Source organism: Nelumbo lutea, chromosome 4 (assembly GCF_056320005.1).
Source record: "Nelumbo lutea isolate HS-2025 chromosome 4, American lotus-T2T, whole genome shotgun sequence".
Classification (NCBI taxonomy): Eukaryota; Viridiplantae; Streptophyta; class Magnoliopsida; order Proteales; family Nelumbonaceae; genus Nelumbo; species Nelumbo lutea.
Window position 1 is genome coordinate 44,870,603 of NC_142687.1, and position 19,719 is coordinate 44,890,321.

General features: G+C 36.4%; 1 protein-coding gene across 4 annotated transcripts in view; it reads left to right on the forward strand.

Annotated features, from left to right (window-relative positions):
- LOC148855528 (uncharacterized) overlaps positions 1-19,719 on the forward strand; it is a 117,707-nt gene that overhangs the window by 35,157 nt on the left and 62,831 nt on the right. For all 4 annotated transcript variants that reach the window (XR_016113164.1, XR_016113165.1, XR_016113166.1 and 1 more), the window contains exons 8-11: positions 6,192-6,236; positions 9,560-9,664; positions 16,760-16,902; positions 16,990-17,113. Coding sequence is in view for 1 of the 4 variants with exons in the window: in XM_088985633.1 (XP_088841759.1) it covers positions 6,192-6,236; positions 9,560-9,664; positions 16,760-16,902; positions 16,990-17,113 (417 nt within the window). In the remaining 3 variants the exon portion in view is untranslated. The remainder of the gene's footprint in view (positions 1-6,191; positions 6,237-9,559; positions 9,665-16,759; positions 16,903-16,989; positions 17,114-19,719) is intronic.

Here is a 19,719-nt window from a genome sequence, read left to right on the forward strand (position 1 = left end):
CCGATAGACTTTAGGAATTGGCATCTGGAATTCTGGATTAAAAGAGCACGAGCAGTATCAAGTAAATGGTGATCTTCAGTTTAAGCACACATTTTGTTGTGGTGTTTTTGAATAAGAAGACTGATGAATGATGCCATGAGGATTAAAATAGGACTGAAAGGGTCTAGAAAACTGTTCCTAGGTGTTATTGAACGAAACACTTTAATAGAAACACCAAACTGATTTTGAATTTCAGCATAGAGTGAAAAGAGAGTAAACAAGTCAAAACACTCTTCATTAAGTAAATCCAAGTCATTCTTGAATAATCATTAATGATATTTGATTCCATTATGCGGTTTGATATGACTAGGACCCCAAACATCAGAGAGTAAACAAGTTCAAAAGGACTCAAGACTCTATTCAAACTTCTTGGAACAAAAGGTGTAATATTTTCTAAGTTGACAAGACCCACATTGCAACTTTATTGTAGGCTCTACCGTTTGGCAGATGGGCTAGCTAAGCAAGGGGCTCAGAGATGCTCTATGTAGTGAGATCATTTGCAATTTTCTGGGTTAAATATGCCCTCTTGTGAGTCTATGATAAGTCCTTTGCAGTAGGAAGAGGACGAGTAGCAGATAGAGGGGAACAAGATTCTATTGCTTAGAAAAAAGTATACATTTTGAAAGAAAGAGACATTATGAAGAATAAATGGCTTATGTGCATTGTAGGGTTATGGCATTTATAACCCTTTTGAAACCAAGAGTACCCAAAAACACACTTGAGTGAATGGTTATCTAATTTATTCAACCCAAGGCCAAGACAATAAACAAAATAGACAACCAAAAATCCATAAAGAGAAAAGGGAAGTATAGAGGGAAACAAAAGAGAGAATGAAGTCTTGCCAACAAGAGCTGAAGAAAGCAAATGTTTTATGAGAAAACAAGAGGTTAGGACAACATCACTCCGATAGACTTTAGGAATTGGCATCTGGAATTCTGGATTAAAAGAGCACGAGCAGTATCAAGTAAATGGTGATCTTCAGTTTAAGCACACATTTTGTTGTGGTGTTTTTGAATAAGAAGACTGATGAATGATGCCATGAGGATTAAAATAGGACTGAAAGGGTCTAGAAAACTGTTCCTAGGTGTTATTGAACGAAACACTTTAATAGAAACACCAAACTGATTTTGAATTTCAGCATAGAGTGAAAAGAGAGTAAACAAGTCAAAACACTCTTCATTAAGTAAATCCAAGTCATTCTTGAATAATCATTAATGATATTTGATTCCATTATGCGGTTTGATATGACTAGGACCCCAAACATCAGAGAGTAAACAAGTTCAAAAGGACTCAAGACTCTATTCAAACTTCTTGGAACAAAAGGTGTAATATTTTCTAAGTTGACAAGACCCACATTGCAACTTTATTGTAGGCTCTACCGTTTGGCAGATGGGCTAGCTAAGCAAGGGGCTCAGAGATGCTCTATGTAGTGAGATCATTTGCAATTTTCTGGGTTAAATATGCCCTCTTGTGAGTCTATGATAAGTCCTTTGCAGTAGGAAGAGGACGAGTAGCAGATAGAGGGGAACAAGATTCTATTGCTTAGAAAAAAGTATACATTTTGAAAGAAAGAGACATTATGAAGAATAAATGGCTTATGTGCATTGTAGGGTTATGGCATTTATAACCCTTTTGAAACCAAGAGTACCCAAAAACACACTTGAGTGAATGGTTATCTAATTTATTCAACCCAAGGCCAAGACAATAAACAAAATAGACAACCAAAAATCCATAAAGAGAAAAGGGAAGTATAGAGGGAAACAAAAGAGAGAATGAAGTCTTGCCAACAAGAGCTGAAGAAAGCAAATGTTTTATGAGAAAACAAGAGGTTAGGACAACATCACTCCGATAGACTTTAGGAATTGGCATCTGGAATTCTGGATTAAAAGAGCACGAGCAGTATCAAGTAAATGGTGATCTTCAGTTTAAGCACACATTTTGTTGTGGTGTTTTTGAATAAGAAGACTGATGAATGATGCCATGAGGATTAAAATAGGACTGAAAGGGTCTAGAAAACTGTTCCTAGGTGTTATTGAACGAAACACTTTAATAGAAACACCAAACTGATTTTGAATTTCAGCATAGAGTGAAAAGAGAGTAAACAAGTCAAAACACTCTTCATTAAGTAAATCCAAGTCATTCTTGAATAATCATTAATGATATTTGATTCCATTATGCGGTTTGATATGACTAGGACCCCAAACATCAGAGAGTAAACAAGTTCAAAAGGACTCAAGACTCTATTCAAACTTCTTGGAACAAAAGGTGTAATATTTTCTAAGTTGACAAGACCCACATTGCAACTTTATTGTAGGCTCTAATGTAGGAACTAACTCCTTTAGGACAGGAAGATGGATAGTCCAATCAACAATGCCATTGAAGAGGAGTAAGTGTCGCATGCCATGCCTTCTATGAACCACTGCCATCTAGATGGTACAACCCTCCAACCTCACACCTGCCACCAATTGTCCTCCCTGCCTTGAGATCCTAAAAGACAAAATAAGTGGGATAAAATGTGGTAGAGCAATTAAGAGTCTTTGTTCTTATGAACATGAGACTAAAAGGAAACTTAGGCATGTATAATACAGTAAGTAAAGTTAAATCAAAATTAAGTGCTACATTATTGGTACTTGAAACGGAAGTAGTACAATTGACAAGAGTAACAGGTTGAGAAGTGAATGGGGGGATATAGAGACAAACTAATCTGGAGACCTCATCACGTGGTCCATGGTCCATGGTCTGAGGCATCGGAATCTGTACCCCAGGACTTAGAAGAAGATGCAAGACAAACAATACTTCACTTAGCTAGACTAGCAGTGTTATTAGAAGATAGGGCAAGTTTCTCATATTCATCACGTGTGATAGATAATGGATTCCAACTCCTTTCTAGCACTAGAATCAGGAAGGTCATCCTCTGTAGCTTCATGATCCTCTCCAATTGAAGCATCACTGGCCCTTGTAGATGGAGGACCATGCAAATTTTAGAAAAAAAAAATGAACTGTATGCCTTTCACATCCACATTTTTTTTTGATCAATCCTTCACATCCACATTGACTATACTCACATACAATACAATGTCCATCACCTCTACCCCCACCTCTGGCACTACTGCCATCTTTAACCACCACCACAGCCCCCTTTTCCCATTGGAATTGGACTGACATGTTTATAGTTAGACATTTGAATCTTTGTAAAGCTTCTTTATAGGACCAGGCTGCTGTTTCTGGTTCTTTTAACCACTGAATCACCAGCTTGGAATCTCCTTCGATTAACAGCTGTTAAATTCAGCTCCTTGTAACACTGCTTGAATTTAGTACAACTGCTTCACTTGATCACAGATGTCTTTTGCATTGTCTAGGAACACAAGATTTTCATAAATGGAAGGTTCCATTACTGTTCCAAGACAAGCCAAATATTTGTTTATCCTCCTGCACCCAATTGTTGTAACAATCAGCCCCACTTTCTGGTTTTGGATCTTTTCCATATTTCAACTTCATTCAGTGAGAAAGACGTCCAGTGATTTTGGCCATGGTACATAAATGTCATCTGTATCATCATGTAATGTTGTTGCATCACCACACCAGATTTATTCTCACCCATGGGTGATGCCATAACTCGTAACTCAATGCTGAATAAGAGTGAACACAACTGTCTCATCCAAACCCTCCTATGGGCTTTTACCTACACACAAGTTTCAAAGTATTGATAAACCTTCATACGTCAAAAGGGGTTTATTAGTACTTTGTACTGCACACATCCTATTTTTTGTTTTGTTTTTTTTTTTTTTTCAAAAATAGGGCAGAGGGGTAGGTAGGCCTGCCTACCCCCTGAAATAAGTTAAAGCCCCAAAAGCTTCATATTTGATGTATCGGTGACCCATTGGCATGATATGTATTGGCCAATATGGCCCAATAATGACAAAATTTTGAACTTTGCCTACACAATCAACCCCTCATAGTACCATAATCACCAAACTACAGCAGCCTACTTCAATTAAAAATTGACCTGAATACATTAGGAATAGTTGCTGAACTCAGACTCAACCAAAATATTCTGGCTCACATCAATTTATTATCCACTCCCAACATAACAGAGTATTGCAAGTTACAAGTCTGAAATTTGCATAAATTCTTCCCTCTTTGAACTGCCATTTAACGGGCTTCTTATAAAGGAAATCTATCAATGCAAAATAACTCAAATCAGGCATAAAAGCCTCGTCCTTGTTACTATCAGATCAAAGCTCTTAACCTGTGTTTTAGGAGAAAGATTTCTCTTGCACGAGGCTGAAGAGAAAGGCTGAGATCTACCCAAGCGATTAATGGTTCTCTGGTACCACGTAATCTGGTTAGAATAAATCACAGAACTGAAGAAAATTAAAGGAAAAGGTCTCAGATATTTCTGGGTAGAAAGAAGAGAAAGTGAAGAGAATTAGGGCCATAGTTTCAAGGTGCCAAGGTGAGGCTAGGCGACAGGGGGGTGCCTTGTTGCCTAGTCGCCTAGGCGATGAATTTTTTTAAGTAAAACCCTATATCCTAGGGTAGTTCCAGATGTGAATCAGTCCTCTAATATCAGGTTTAAAATCAGTGATTAACAGTACAAATCAGATCTGAATGATAGTGCAAGAGCTGTGTATGTTGAAGAGAAGAGGTAAGAGAAGAAGAAGTCGAATTAGTCTTCCTTCTCCTCTAACCCTATATTTTATTAATCACTAAAACAAATTGATGATGACAAGTATACCTTTAAGTGGGTGGCCAGCTTGGCAGTTACATAAAGAAAATAAAATAAGAACAAATAACAGGCCCATTAAGTGAGGCCCATCAACATAAAATAAAAGATAAAATAAAGGATATCACATAAGAGGCTGTTAGGGCCCATTCGGCCCAGTCTCTTTACAGTTCCCTAGGTTCCATAACCATCTTTCCTTAATAATTGTTCATAATTTTCATAAGAAAAGTATAAATTTCATGTTTAAGTCTAGAAAATTAACATTTTATGAGAAGAAAAAGAACAAAGTAAAGAAAGTTCAAAAAATATAGGGGCTGAACCCCAACTTTTGTTATAGGAAAGAAGAAAAGAAAAGGTGGAAGAAGAAAATGTGTTGATTAGATAAAATTTTAAGTTCTTCCCTTGCTTATAGGTTCAGGTTTTGAAAATTTTGAGGCTTCAATCAAGGATCAAAATTTCGATACGATATGCCCCATATCGGGTGTATTGTATTGTATCTTTGGGGTCCTGATACCTGTTTACAGGTGTTTTCCAGGACCCATTTTTTTAAATAATATATATATATATATATATATATATATATATATATATATATATATATATATAAATGAAATTGAAAACCAAAGAAATAAAAAAATAGGGGGAGTATTGTTATAAGTACCGATACACCTCTGCCAATACACAGAGGTGTATCGATACTGTGAACCATGGGTTCAATACAGCAGTTAGCAATGTTTGCATTGATTAAACCCTAACAAAATAAGAAAATAATAAAAGGAAATTAGTATATAAACACATAAAATGAATATTCTAGTTTAATAATGTCTATTTTATAATTATAGTGTCAAAAAATAAAAAATCTAAAAGTATTTTATAACCCAGTGCACAAAACTTCTAGGCGACTGGGCGAGGCGAGCCTCCAAGGGCGCCTTGTCGCCTAGGTGTCGCCTTGACAACTATGATTAGGGCTAAGGGCAGAGGAGATTGAACTGGCTTAGATTCTCCAACTGTCATCCATCTTTTATTAATTATATAATGTGAAATACAATTGCAAACGAGACCCTGTTTAAATAATAAAAAGAAAAGGACAGTGATACCCTGCCGCCATTGCATATAAAGAATAATATATAAAACTTCCAACACTTAACCTTGCCAATCTGAGTCTGGAATGACCACTTTAGCTTTACCTAGAGTTTGATCCAAGGTCGAATAACCAACTCAGCTGGACTAATTTGGAAGCCTTGGCAGAATTTAGTCCTTGCTGATGCTTTGTTTTTACATTCTATGTATTTTATTCTTGAAATTAGACTTAATTTCTAATTGTCTCACATGAATTCTTGTTTTAATCAGATTTTTCTATTGTTGAACATTTGTCTGATAAAACATGGAGTTAGGCCTTCTGAAGCTTATATCCTATTCTATTCAGGTTTTTGAGCAATCACTACAATGTTCTTTCTCAAGCATTGACGAGGTAAGAAAAATACTTATGGACCTTGTTTTCTGAAGTCAGATTTTCAAACTTGTTTCACTGCATGTATGGTAATGTTTTATTCTGACGAGGTAAGAAAAATACTTATGGACCTTGTTTTTATAAGTCAAATTTCCTTGGTTATTATGCAATTTTATCATCTTTGGGGGTTCATTTACTAGAGTTGTCATACAAAATAAATGTTGTGTTTAATTAATAGTTGTTCCATTGGAGTTAATTGATAAAACACTCAGGGATAGTGAGGCTTTGGTTATTTAGATTACAACATCTGTACTTTAATAAATGGACTAAAAGAAAGAGATTTGAGGAGAAATTGGGCAGAGTATCTCAGTTAGAAGGATCTTGAGATTGAGTTGGTTAGAGTGAAGGAACTTTTCATATGCTGATGACCAATTCATTACAGATGGTGTATCATTGAGTTGCTAGAGGGACTTTAGGATGGTTTATTCATAAACAGAGAGGGCCTTAAGTGAATCAATATAAGAGAGTAATTAGGGGTTCTGATAGTTGAATGTGATGTTTCTAGAGTATGTGTTTCCTGGGATGGGGGTATGAGGATGGGTGCTGTACCGTGATTGTTCTGTGCAACATGTGCACATACTTGTGATACATATATTGATTGTAGGACTTGGTCTTTTTAAGTGCAGGGGAGTTGTTAATTCATGCTGCTGCAAGTCTATTTTCTGATATCAAGATTTGTGTTTTCTAGGGCTTCTCTTCTCTCTTTTTTATTTTCATTTACATTGAATAGAAGTGGATAATAACATGGCTATAAGAAATGAGTGCAAACCCCTGGGACATAGTGCCAAGGGCAGCCCTAGCCCAAAAGGGGGGTCTGCTCCAAAAGGCATCACGAATATAGAAACAATGAGCTTGGCATTTTAGGATGCCATTATGGTTCAGTTTTTCCTACAATTGAATTGGTGGATATTAGAACCCACCTGAATGAGTGATTCAGTCTGGCACTCAGGCTCAACACATCTCTAATAACACTTTCCTAATCCTACCAAGGCTAACTTAGTTTGAAGACACCAGAAATTACTAAAAATAGTAATATGTGAATTTACTAAAAATTGTAATTACGAGATTTACTACAAATAGTAAGACCAAGAGTTACCATAAATTGGTAATTTCAAGATAAAAATCTAAAAAACAGAATCATGTTCTCAAGGCACCAACAACTAAAAAATAAGCAAATAAAAAAACTGAAACAAGACCAATATCCTATAACTCAGAAATTCTGAAATTGATATAGGAATTGGAATATTGGTTTGTTTCCCCATAAATTCTTTTCCTTGCTTCTGCCTCTGCAACACTTGGTGATCATATTCTCTCGATTCTGTACTCTACCTTGTTTGACTACCAATCTTTTGTTGGTAAGTTGCCTTACAAAGCAATTAAGTTTATTATGTAACATTCATTCTTGATGATATTTGCGTATTGTTATCTGCGAAGTGTTATCAAAGCATCAACTAGTTGACCAGCCAGTCCATTGAGGGCCAAAGTGACTTAATCAGTAACTAGCTGGCCGATTCTCATGATGCGGTTGCCTAGGACAACTAAGCATCAGCTAGGTTGACTAGTCAACCCAGTCCACAACAAAATCATTTTAAGCCGTATTTATTTGTATATCTTCTCTAATTATTAGAAATAATATATAGCATTTTTTTCATTTTGTTAATTTATGATGTTACTTTAAACCTTTGTGATGGAAGATGGAGCAATGCTGGACGGTTGTATATAAAATAGAAAAGGCTTAAAATGAAAGGCAGAAGAATAGTTTTCTTTCCTTTATTTTGTGAAAAAAAGCAAGATAACGTTATATTAATTGGTCAAAAAGAGGAAACATTCCCTATACGGTGAGCTGCTATACAAGTATAGGCATTTTCAAACAGTAAAGATATACTAAATACAAAAAGTTATACAGCATAAGAAGAAGAAAAAGCAGAAGTTGTCCAAGAAATGACTTTTGCAGAGATGTTTTGGTAAGTTTCATCTAGTTGAGAAGCTTTGATTCTAATGATGCTGCTGTTTCTCTCCATCCAAATACACCAGAGGGTGGCTGCAGGGATTAGATGTCAGGATGCATTAGATTGGGGAGGCAGATTTTGCACCTGCCAACTTTGAAGGGCTTCCAGAACTGACCTTGGAAAGACCCAACTTATATAAGCGTCTAACATAGTGGGCCCAGATCTGGTAGATTATTTGGCAGTGGAGGAATAGGTGATTCATTGTCTCCAGCTCTAGGTTACAGAAAACACTGGTGGAAGAAGGAATATTCATACCTCTTTTGATAAGATTTTCCAGAGTAAGAGACTTGACGAGGCCTGCAATGCAAACATGGAAGGCACTCTTTTAAGTTTTCTTGTAATTAGCGATATGTTGGTATATAGTTGCCACAAATGTCAAATCAAATAGTCGATGTTGTATTCTTTGTTTGGGAGACGAAGGCTGTGATTCCCTATCCTAGATTTTGCTTTGCTTGCAAAACAAAGACTATAAACTTAAGGTTCAATTATCATTCCTTTCTTCCACTATTGTAGTCCATGTCACTGAGATTTCATTAATATCTTAAGTTTTGAATATATCTTTGTTTTGTCAACTAGGCAATGCCTAGGCATCGACTTGTCATCACATCAGACAAAGAGGTCAAAACGACTAGTGATTGTTTCACTGCATTGATGTTGTGAGGGTGACTGTTAGTATGCCCAGGGTTCTAGTGCTCATCTTTCTATTCTGTGTATCTTTCTATTATTTCTTTTGTTGCTGTTCCTAAAAATGTTTTAGAGACTTTCTCATTCTTAGTTGAAGGCAGCAAGGAACCTTGAGATGGTGGCCCTATATTATAATAACACCTGGGAACTTGTTCAGCTTCCTTAGGGAAGAGAACCTTTTGGATGTAAGTGGGTCTTGATTCTGAAACATGGAGCTGATGACTTGATGAAGTTGTACTAGGTTATATGGGAAAATTGTAATCCGTGTTTTATGAAATTCCTTGAAGTAAAGCATAGAATCTGTTCCTTATGCCAAAGTTGTAGTTAAATCTTCAAAGGACTGCATGCCCATACTGTGTGCATTAAATGTCGTTGCTGCTGTACCCTATGAACCGCCTTTTGTTTTGACTGCAGAGAAAGGAAATAGATAATTTCTGCCTTTAGACACTTAGGTCTCTTACCATGCTATTTAAAAAGTTAGATTGTTGCAATTTTGTTGGTTCTGCACTTTTTAAGTGTCTAATTTGAGTTCTTTACTGGATTTTGATTAATCAAACAATACTAACATGCCAGTGGACCCTGCTATTACAGTACCTGGATTTATTCCTCACTCGAGTGGATGGTTTACGGCGAAAAATTTCTCCCACTAATGCAGAAGATGGCCTTGATTGCACAGTGATCAGGGACACATTTCAGGTTCCTAACTGTAATGCCAACACAAATTGTTTGGATCTTTCACTTATGATTGTTTTTCATTGTTCTTGTTAATCTAAAGCTCAACCTGTTTCCTTGGAATTGTATTGTTTTTTTCCATGGAAAATATGCAGTATATTTCTTATAGAATTTTGTTAAATACTGTACTTTGGTATGCCCAAATTATTTCGATGGAGGTTTGATCATTTTTGGGTTATTATGTGTATTAAAGCCTTTTTGTGGGGGGTGGGGTGGTTAGAGTGTTTCTCCTTTTCTTTTCTTCTCTCCTGATTTATTTATGGTGACTATTTTCATTGTGATTGGCATGCATCACAGAAACACCCATATGGAATTTGTTCTTATGCAAATTGTCATTAGCAAGATGGAATCAAGGGAGAGTTACCAAATGAACAATTCCACCTTTTAGGGCACTTTATCTGTTTTTTAACAAATGCTTGATGAATGCATTTCACTGAGTAAAACTTGTCTGAAAGATTATTATCTGCTGAAAAGATTTTTGAATTCATCAAATTTTCCATATAAAAGTTGGAGACCATATGAGTTGGTCTCCCTGAAGTTCAGGACAAATGATAATTTCCTTAGTATACAACATGTAGTCATGTATTACCTAGAACATGGGTCACATTCCAGGTTTACACCATTCATTGTTGCAAAAGAGAAATTTTGTGCCTTCTACCTGATCACAACCTTGGTAAAACCAGCAAATTCCTGGTGAAATTTCAATATTTCTTTCCAATCAGTCTGGGGACTCCTCCAAACAACTCCACTTCATATAATTGGTGATTGTAGGCCTGACTTGTTTTCCAAGTCAATTACAAAGTCACCCTTACCTCTCCACTCCTAGATCTCAAACCTACAACATGAACTGGCAATTAGCTGTGTTTGGCATGCTTCTAGAGACTCAGTTCTGATGAATTTTGTGATTCTATTCAACATTAAATTTTGATGTGTGGAAATTGCTGGAATTAAAGCGTCTTTTGGTCTCAAAATTCATTCTAAGAATTTGTTCTTTGGAGCTAAAATTTTAACATAAAAAAAGAATCCTTTTTGGCTGAAAAGTCATTATTCAAGTAGTTGACTGTAACCAATGGTAATCAGACCTGTGCTTTTATAAGAAGACAGAAGAAAAAAGAGAAAAGAAAGAGGGAGATCAAGGGAGAAGAAGAAGAGAAAAGACAGAACGAAGAAAAAAGGGGTGGAGATTCTAATGGTTCTATGACCTTGAGCTGGCCGAAGAGAAGAGGTAAAGTTATGTGGAGATATGTTCTTGGGCTGCATTGATTTGGACAGTTTGGGAGGAAAGGAACAGCATAATTTTAAATGGTACAGAAGGGAAGGATAAACTGATTGTAGCTTGGACTCCTCTAGGAGAAGGTTTCATTAAATTATATTTTGATGGAAGTTGTCTTGGAAACCCAGGGTTGGCTGGCATTGGAGGAGTATTTAGATATTCTGAAGGACACATTCTTGCTGTAGCTTTTGGCCCTGTTGGAGAAGGGGATTCGGTGTATGCTGAATTCAAAACAGTCTTGCAAGGAGTACAAATTGTTAAAGACTTAGGTGCCGTTTGCAAGTCTTTTTTGAAAGATCTTCCGGCTGACCTGATAGCCAAAAGATGATGTGAGCTTTTGCATTAAGATCTTAACAGCCTGAAGACCGCTTTGTTAAGGTGTGTCTTCCTATGCATCTTTCTGTGCGAAGACGTGATGAAAAAATCGAAAAGCTCCATTTGGAGCTTCTAGAAAATAGCCCAAAATGGGCTTCACACGTCTTTTTGGGGCTACATCTTTTGGCGGTTAGATCTGTTCCCAACCAAACGGGAAAAGACCAAAACGCGTGCTGCTGGGCTTTTAAACAGCTGACAGCCTGCACAGAAAGACGTGCCAAACAGCGCCTTAAACAATGACAGATTGGTAAATACTCCTCCAATGCCTGCCAACCCTGGTCAAGAGATGAACAAGTTGCATATCATAGACTATATAAGGAAGACATACTTCTTGGGAAGCAACTCTCTTTGATAAAGTGTCAGTCCACTTCAATAAGTTTTGTTCTAGCAGGCTGTATTGGGTTATGAGCAATGTTAATGGCGTTTGGTTATCACAATACAACATTAAGGGTCTTCCATATTCAATCCCCATTTCTTTTAAGTAGGGATCTCAGCTATAACACTTGAGTCACCCCATTAGCCATAGACCTATACTATGCTTTAGCAATGGAGCGGGCAACAACATCAAGGGTCTATCACCACAATATCATCAACATACATAGCCAGGAGAGTCAAGGCAGAACCTGCTTCTTGATATAGTGAGTGTGATCAGATTGGGCTTGTACGTATCCAAATTTCTCTAAGGCAAGTCTAGATCTATCAAACCATGCTCTTGGAGATTGAAAGCATACAAAGCTTTCTTCACCCGACAGACTTTCTTATCAGCATCTATGTTATAAAAAGTGGGAGGAAACTGCATATACACTTCCTCCTATAGATCATCATTTAGAAAGGCGTTTTTAACATCAATCTGGAATGGTTTAAAATGTCCCTAATTTCCCTAATATTTCCACGACATATTTCCATTTCCATTTCCATAGGTAGTGACATGAAACTTTACTGGAACCGACATTTCCCCAATGAACACTACCAACACTATGTGGAGTGCAAGAGATAGTTTCCACAAAATACTTCCATTTCCACTTCCATGGGTAACAACATGAAATTTTACTTCAATTGACATATTCCCCATTGAACACTACCAATACTATGTGGAGTACAAGGGATAGTATTATAATATAATTTGGTAGCAACATTGTAGGTATGTGAAGTAGCAAGTTATTGTCCACCTAACTTATATGATTACCACTTTGAGATAACTCAATATTCATTTCAAATATAAAGTTAAATATTAGTTTTTGTTTGTGTAATAGATTATTTGGTTGATCTATTGCAACCATTTACATTTTCTATGAGTTCAAATTTTGCTTTAACCCATTCTATCATGAAGCTCCGAATCTTAAAGTTTATAGGGCAACTTTAAAATATATTCTTTTATCTATAACCTTACTTTCTTAGTTTTGTTTAATGATTTAAAATATATTCTTTTATCTATAACCTTACTTTCTTACTTTTTTTATCATTTCATAAAATAACATTATATATTTTTCACATTTTACAATGTTTCCACCATATCTTTAATTTTTACAACATTTCCGACGTTTCCGACATGTTTCTTTTATTTGGATGACCGACATTTCCACCGACATCGACATTTCAAACCTTGGGAACGACCATGAGAAATTTGCAATAAGTGATAGAAATACTTTAGTAGTGTTCATTTTGGTGACTGGTGCAAGGGTTTTTAACTACAATTTATGATTGCACTACTTACCTTGTGTGATTTAATAAGGTATAGATGGATCAAATATGATATGAAATTTGAAGGGTTAGGATCCATCATATGGATGGCCGAACCATGCTAGATGGCTGGGTGAAATTTCAAAAATTTCCTAATGCTTCTAGGAACCAAATTCCCTATGTTTCGAAAAATTGCATTTTTCACGATCTGTCTTGCACTGAACTAGACCAGATTTGAAACCAAACAAAGAGGGGGATGTATACCTGATACGGATGCCAAAAACACAGGTCCCAAGGTGGAAGTTCACGCCCAAATCAGTCCTAAAACCAGCTTCCACTGAAGATGGCACAATGTACTCTTGAAGCTGGTTCAACAATGCAGTTTTCAGCAAAACTGCAATCCAACTGCTTGGATTGAACTGGGGAAGTGAGCATGAAATTCCTCTGGATTTTTCTTGCAAAAATTAGAGGAAAATTGATCTCTATCAGTCCCAAATAAGCTGTAGTCTAACTAGGGCTTCTTGGAAGACAAAAGAAGAGAGAGAGAGAGTAGAATTGAGAGGGGTTGTTGTTTAGTTCCCCTCTTCTTCTTTTATCTCTTTATAGAGCACTTCTCCTAATCAAATTAAGAGATTGTCTAAATCTAATTTGGATCTAGACTCTATTAAGAGATAAGCCTTATCCTCTTAAGAGGATGGGTGCTCCATACCCATTTCCATATCCAGATTTGCCCCATGTCACATGACAACTTAAGCTGTCATGTGATAGCTTAATTGATCATATTAATTATGGGCCTTAGGCCCATCAACTATAAGGCTCATGACCCAAGAATGTTGCATGGCCAACTTAGGCCTGATTTGTATGGCGTGGGATACCACAATGACCTCACACAAGTCAACATGGGTTCGACCTAGCCTCTGTGAAAGGGCTTGACTGAATTCACTACTAAATACAGTGAATCCCTAATCACATCACTATGGGTTCAAAACGGGCCCAACATTTACACTTAAACGATCTTTGAATTCAACCATTCTATGAAGACCAGGGATAATGGACTTATGTGAGATAAATCCTATCAGGTAATCATTCCTATAATGGTCTCTTAGACTTAATCTCTTGGCCCATAATGATCAGACACTGCCGGACAGGGAATGACCTCTCCCCTGGCTACAAGGTGCAGTGTCACACTCACTATTGACAGTTGAAATCCACTACCGACATTTTAGGTTTCCATTAGAGAGAGTGTAAATCCTATCATTCACTTTGTTCGATAAAGGGGCCATTCCTATCACTATGATCACCCAATCAGATGGATTCTCAGATTGCCCCAACATACTCAGGTTTTGATCCTCAATGGATCTCACTGATTGGCATATCAAAGACAGCCCAATCCGGCACCTAGTGCAATACCATAATCAACTCTAAAATTATGTTTAACTTTCTAGTTTTGCCCATCAATTTCCAAGGTCCAGGGCATAACTGGAAAATGGTTTAGGTTCAATGTTTCAACGAAACACACATTGCGTGTGCTTTGGGTCTAACCCTAGCAGTTGAGACAAGTTGCCCCAATTTCTTTGGCAGCACCTCAGTGTCAACCTTGGCAGGATAAACTCCCCAAGTCTATCTAACGGCTGAAAACATTCTAAACTAACACGAATCTCATAAGTGTCCAGTTTAAGGGGTAATTTCACAGAAACATGCCAATATCAACATGAAACAATAATGTACTTTTATTCATTTACAATAAATGTATTTATACATCAATTTGATTGGAGCTAAGGGCATACACTGTCTAACAAATTCAATAGGGTTCTGTTTTACAAGTATAGAATTGGAAGGGATTTTTAATAGAAGTGTAGCTGCCATGAGGTGTGTGTGCCCCATTCTATTCATTATATGGTAACTGTGCAATAAGAAAAGGGGCAGTTGCAGAAAAGGAAAAACTCTTTGAAGCCCTTCTTTTCTGCACCTGTTCCTTCTTGTATTGGACTATCAGTCTCAACCAATAGTCAAACGAAAAAACTGTGCAATAAGAAAGGATTCAACCATAATAGGTAAAAAGCTTTGGGATATAAGAATGTGGTAGTGGAAGGGGATTCAAAGATAGTATTGGGATGAATAGGCAACAGCCAAGATCAAAGATTTGCTATCCGAGAAATATTGAAATATAAAAATTATCAATTGAGGTGGAAGTCATCTTTAGATGGGTGCCAACTGCCAAGGTTAGTATATAGTATTAGGCTACTGGTGTATTTCCATTTCCAAAAATTCGATTTATGGTATAGGTATGGGTATCCCATGTAATATGTTTATTTTCTTGTTTCATATTTTGAAAGTGTTATGCTATAAAGTACGTCTAAAAGAAGTGTTATGCTATGTGTAAGGAGGCAGAGCTCAATTGCATCGAGGGTCAGGTAGGTGGTTAAGGATGAGGGTGGTTGAGGGAGAAAAAAGAAGTGGTAGGGGTCTATAGGAAGATGGGTGAAAGGCTGGCAGGTTTTCAGTTTCAGTGTGTTTGCAGGAAGTGAAAGGAGATCAGGGTTGGGGTTTTAACAAACACTTGGTCTTGTTTCCCCCTTGTGTGTTTTGGTTTATATGGAATGAGAGGATCAGGAGATAACTAGAAGATAAGCCCAAAATTATTGAATTGCTGACGGCTTAGTTGCTCAGCTTGACTCGGTTGGATTCTGATGATCCCTGATTTTGAACAAGTTGAGCAGTTCAGATTTGGGGGAGAACTTTCGGAGTGTTTGTGATATTATGAATTGTAACAGTGATCAGTTTGTATTTTTGGTCATTTGATGTTTTGTTTTGGTGAGGTGTCCTCTTGTCACCTCTTAATATGTAACCTTTTTTCTTTTTAATAATTTTTTCTTTGTCTTCCTAAAAAAAACAAGTATGCAGGTATCATAGGAAATAATCCATATATTAATGAATTCTAATATCATATATCTAATAAAAGTTCTAAAATTTTAACCTTGTTAGCAACCTTCTATAGGTAAGATAGCTAACATCATGTACATAAACTGTTCAGTTTGTCAAATAAGCAAGGAGAAAGGGGTAAACATCATGTAAAAAGTGTTTCAAGAACACAAAGTTTATTGAATCCAACATGGACACTTCATCCATTAAGCGGATTAATGCAACACTAGATAAAGCAAATTTGATATACTTGATATTTGAGGCAATTCAGTTCCTCTCCCTCCTAGGGTAGATCCTTTTTAATAAATTTTATACTTTACAAGAAAAGAAGCTTAGACAACAAGGGGAAGTAGAGGGTGCCAACCAATTATATAGCTGGGTGCATAAGCTTTTGCAGTCTTATTGAGAAAATGTGAGATTTCTATTAAAGAAATAATGATATAGATAAAGGCTTCTGAGGGAGAGGTTTCCTCAACAGCTGAGTACAACAAAACATACGCAAGACAAAGCCAGAGGATAGCTCTTTTGAAGCAGAAGAGAGGATCTTATGGAGGATAGGCCCCTTCGTTACTTTCTGGGGTATATAGGAGAAAAATTGAAGGGTATACAAAAGTGAATCAATAATGTTGCACAGGATTTGCAAGGTTACAGTGCTCAAATTTCCAAGTAATGATATCTGATTGGGAAACATTCAATGAAGCTTTCATTGCTATATATTGTTTCTGTTCTGATATTTTTAACATCAATTCAGTTTAATTTGGCTGATGTTTTTGAATTGTATAATGTATTGTATATATCATATTCCACAGCGTGCCAAAGTATACATCTCTCCACACCTAAAGAGTACTGATGATTTATTGCATCTGCATGCTTATTGGGCTCATTTAGAGTTAAATCTTGCTAAGGATCTGGTTGCAGCTCGTGGAGTTTGGGAGAGCCTTCTGAAGACCAGGTTTGCTTCATACCTTGCCTGCTCTTTTTAAGTTTGCAGCATTTTACTTTATTTTCTCTGTACTTGAGAATTTTTTATGGTTCACAGTGGTTCAATGTTGGAAGCCTGGCAAAGCTATATCAGAATGGAAATTGAAGCAGGTCATATAAAAGATGCTAGGTCTATCTATAAGAGATGCTACAGTAAAAGATTTAGTGGGACTGGTTCAGAGGTATACTTAATACTGATACTTTCTTGTATTGCTTTACTCATTGTGAATTGTGTATTCATAATCATAACCCTTCTGTTTATATATGCTGATACATATAGTATGATTTATGTATCAGCATAAGTCGTACAAAAATTTGCAACTGGTTCATAGATACACAATACAAAAATTGGTGGTTTTCTTTTCCTTTTTTCTTTTTCTTTCATTCAAAAGAGTAAGATTGTTGTATTACATGTTTGATTGTTGGATGTGTGTGACAAAACTATCAATCATCAACTTATAGTTTATGGTGGCATTTTAATGATCTTCTTTAGTTTTTGACACATAGTTCTTCTCTGTTTCTTTTTCACTTTTTTAATACATTGAAGCTAATGGGAATATGAAATTAGAAGAAAACAAAACAATGGAAAGTGTTGATCCAGAAAAGTGAGAGAAATAAGAGAAGTGCTGAACAAGAGGAATAAAAAGGTGGAGAAGAAAGGGAGAAGGAGAAGAGAGTTCGCTGATATCTATTCCATTCCCTTAATTAGTTTTATTAGTTTTGATCAAAGAATGGGCCAACTACAAAGATCCCCTTACTGTAGTGGTCAGCTCATAGATATAAAATAAGAAGTTTAACAGGCCCATATAACCAATGCTCATTAATATAAAGACATAATGGCAACTATAATATAAATGATACAAGTATAGTTGTCAAGGTGCCTAGGCGACCACAGGTTACCCAGGCACCTAGGCAACGCCTAGGCAATGGAATCTGAAAGCATAAAATCTAAGGAACCCTACTTCTCCTAAGCTACTTTATTGGTTTTTTATACTAACCAACGTACCTGTATGCTGCCTATTAGCAATAAAACCATTCAATTGAGTAACTGACTATAAATTTCATATAAAAACATAAAAATGCCTTCATAAATACATCATTTAAATATATTAAACCAATTTTTAATAACCTGTATCAGGCTAACAAATGGAAATGCAGCAAGGATAAGAGAAAAATAAGGGGGCACTATTTCATTCCCAAAAAAAATTTCTTAAAAAATAACAAAATAAAAATCCATGAATAAGGGGACAACTTGGACTGTGTTTAAGGAGTAGAGACCCTATTTCAGGCCAATTACAAGGTTGAATGCAGCAAAAAAGGAGAAAAATAAGGGGACGGAGCCCCTGTTTCTTTCCAAAATAAGGTGACAAAGAAGAGCCACAGTCTTGTTCCCAAAAGTATTTAAAAAAAACTAAGAAAATAAGAGTAATAGGACCATTTGAAGGAGGAGGAGGTGTCGGCAAAGCCCCTGTTTTGTTTCCAACAATATTTCTTAAAAAATGTAAGAAAAAAAATACAGGAGAACGGGACAATTTGGACTGAAAAACTCTTTTCAGTCGTCGGCCTTCTTTGTCTTCTCTTCTCAGTCTTGGTTTAGAACCAAAAAAACTTGTAACATATGCATAATTGTAAATAACCATCTTAATAAAAAAAAGTGTAACATACAAAAGGGTGTATGTTAATAAAATAAAGCCAACCAATAAAATGATATAAATATATATGAGCATTCAAGAAAATGATATGGTAATATGGAAACCATATTAGTGTTAGGCGAGGTGACCTTTAAAAGTCGCCTAGTCGCCTGGGCATTGCCTTGACAACTATGGATACAAGTGAGAAGATTAAGGCCCATCCAGTCCTGTCTATCTATAGTCCCCCTGAAGTTGAGCATAGCTGTCAACCATGCCCATCTTGCTTACATAATTCTGTAGCTTACCCTTTGGAACCCCCTTTGTTATTACATCTACTAATTGTTCCTTACTCCTTAGAGTCAATAAATGGCAAATACACTTCCCCTAAAGTTACTCTCTCCCGTATGAAATGTCTATTTACTTTAATACGCTTTGTCCTATCATTCTAAACCGGATTATGAGCAATGTTATTGGCCACTTAATTATCAAAGTACAACATCATTGGCTTATCATAGATACTAACCAATTCCCCTAGGAGAGATCTAGCCCATAACAACTCAGATACACAAATGGGCATATCATTATATTCTTCCTCCATTGATGATCTAGCAACCACAGGCTGCTTCTTACTTCTCCAAGAAATAATGTTCCTCGCAACCATAGCACAATAACTAGAAGTGGATCTCCTGTCCTCAATGCAACCAGCCCAGCCTACATCTATATATGCCTTCAACTTCATATATCCATGTTTGGAAAAAAGAATACCCTTCCCTCGAGTTCCTTTCAAGTAGCACTAGGAGCCTGCATGAATTGGCTAATCACACTTATATCATAAGAGATATCAAGATGAGTCTTCAAAGATATAATAACTTCTTAAGAATTCTCTGGGACACTCCCTTCTTAGTTAATAACTCTTCATCATTGGTTAAGAGCGTGTGATTTAAATGAGTAGGCATGGATGTAGGCTTAACTCCAAGTTTGCTAGTTTTAGTAAAATGATCAAGGACATATTTCCGTTGAAAAATATACCTTCCCTAGACTGAGCAACGTCTATCCCTAGAAAGTACCATAACTTTCCCAAGTTCATAATCTCAAAATTAATACTAAACCTCTTGAGGCTTTGAACTTGCTGTAAATCATTGCCAATAACCACAAAA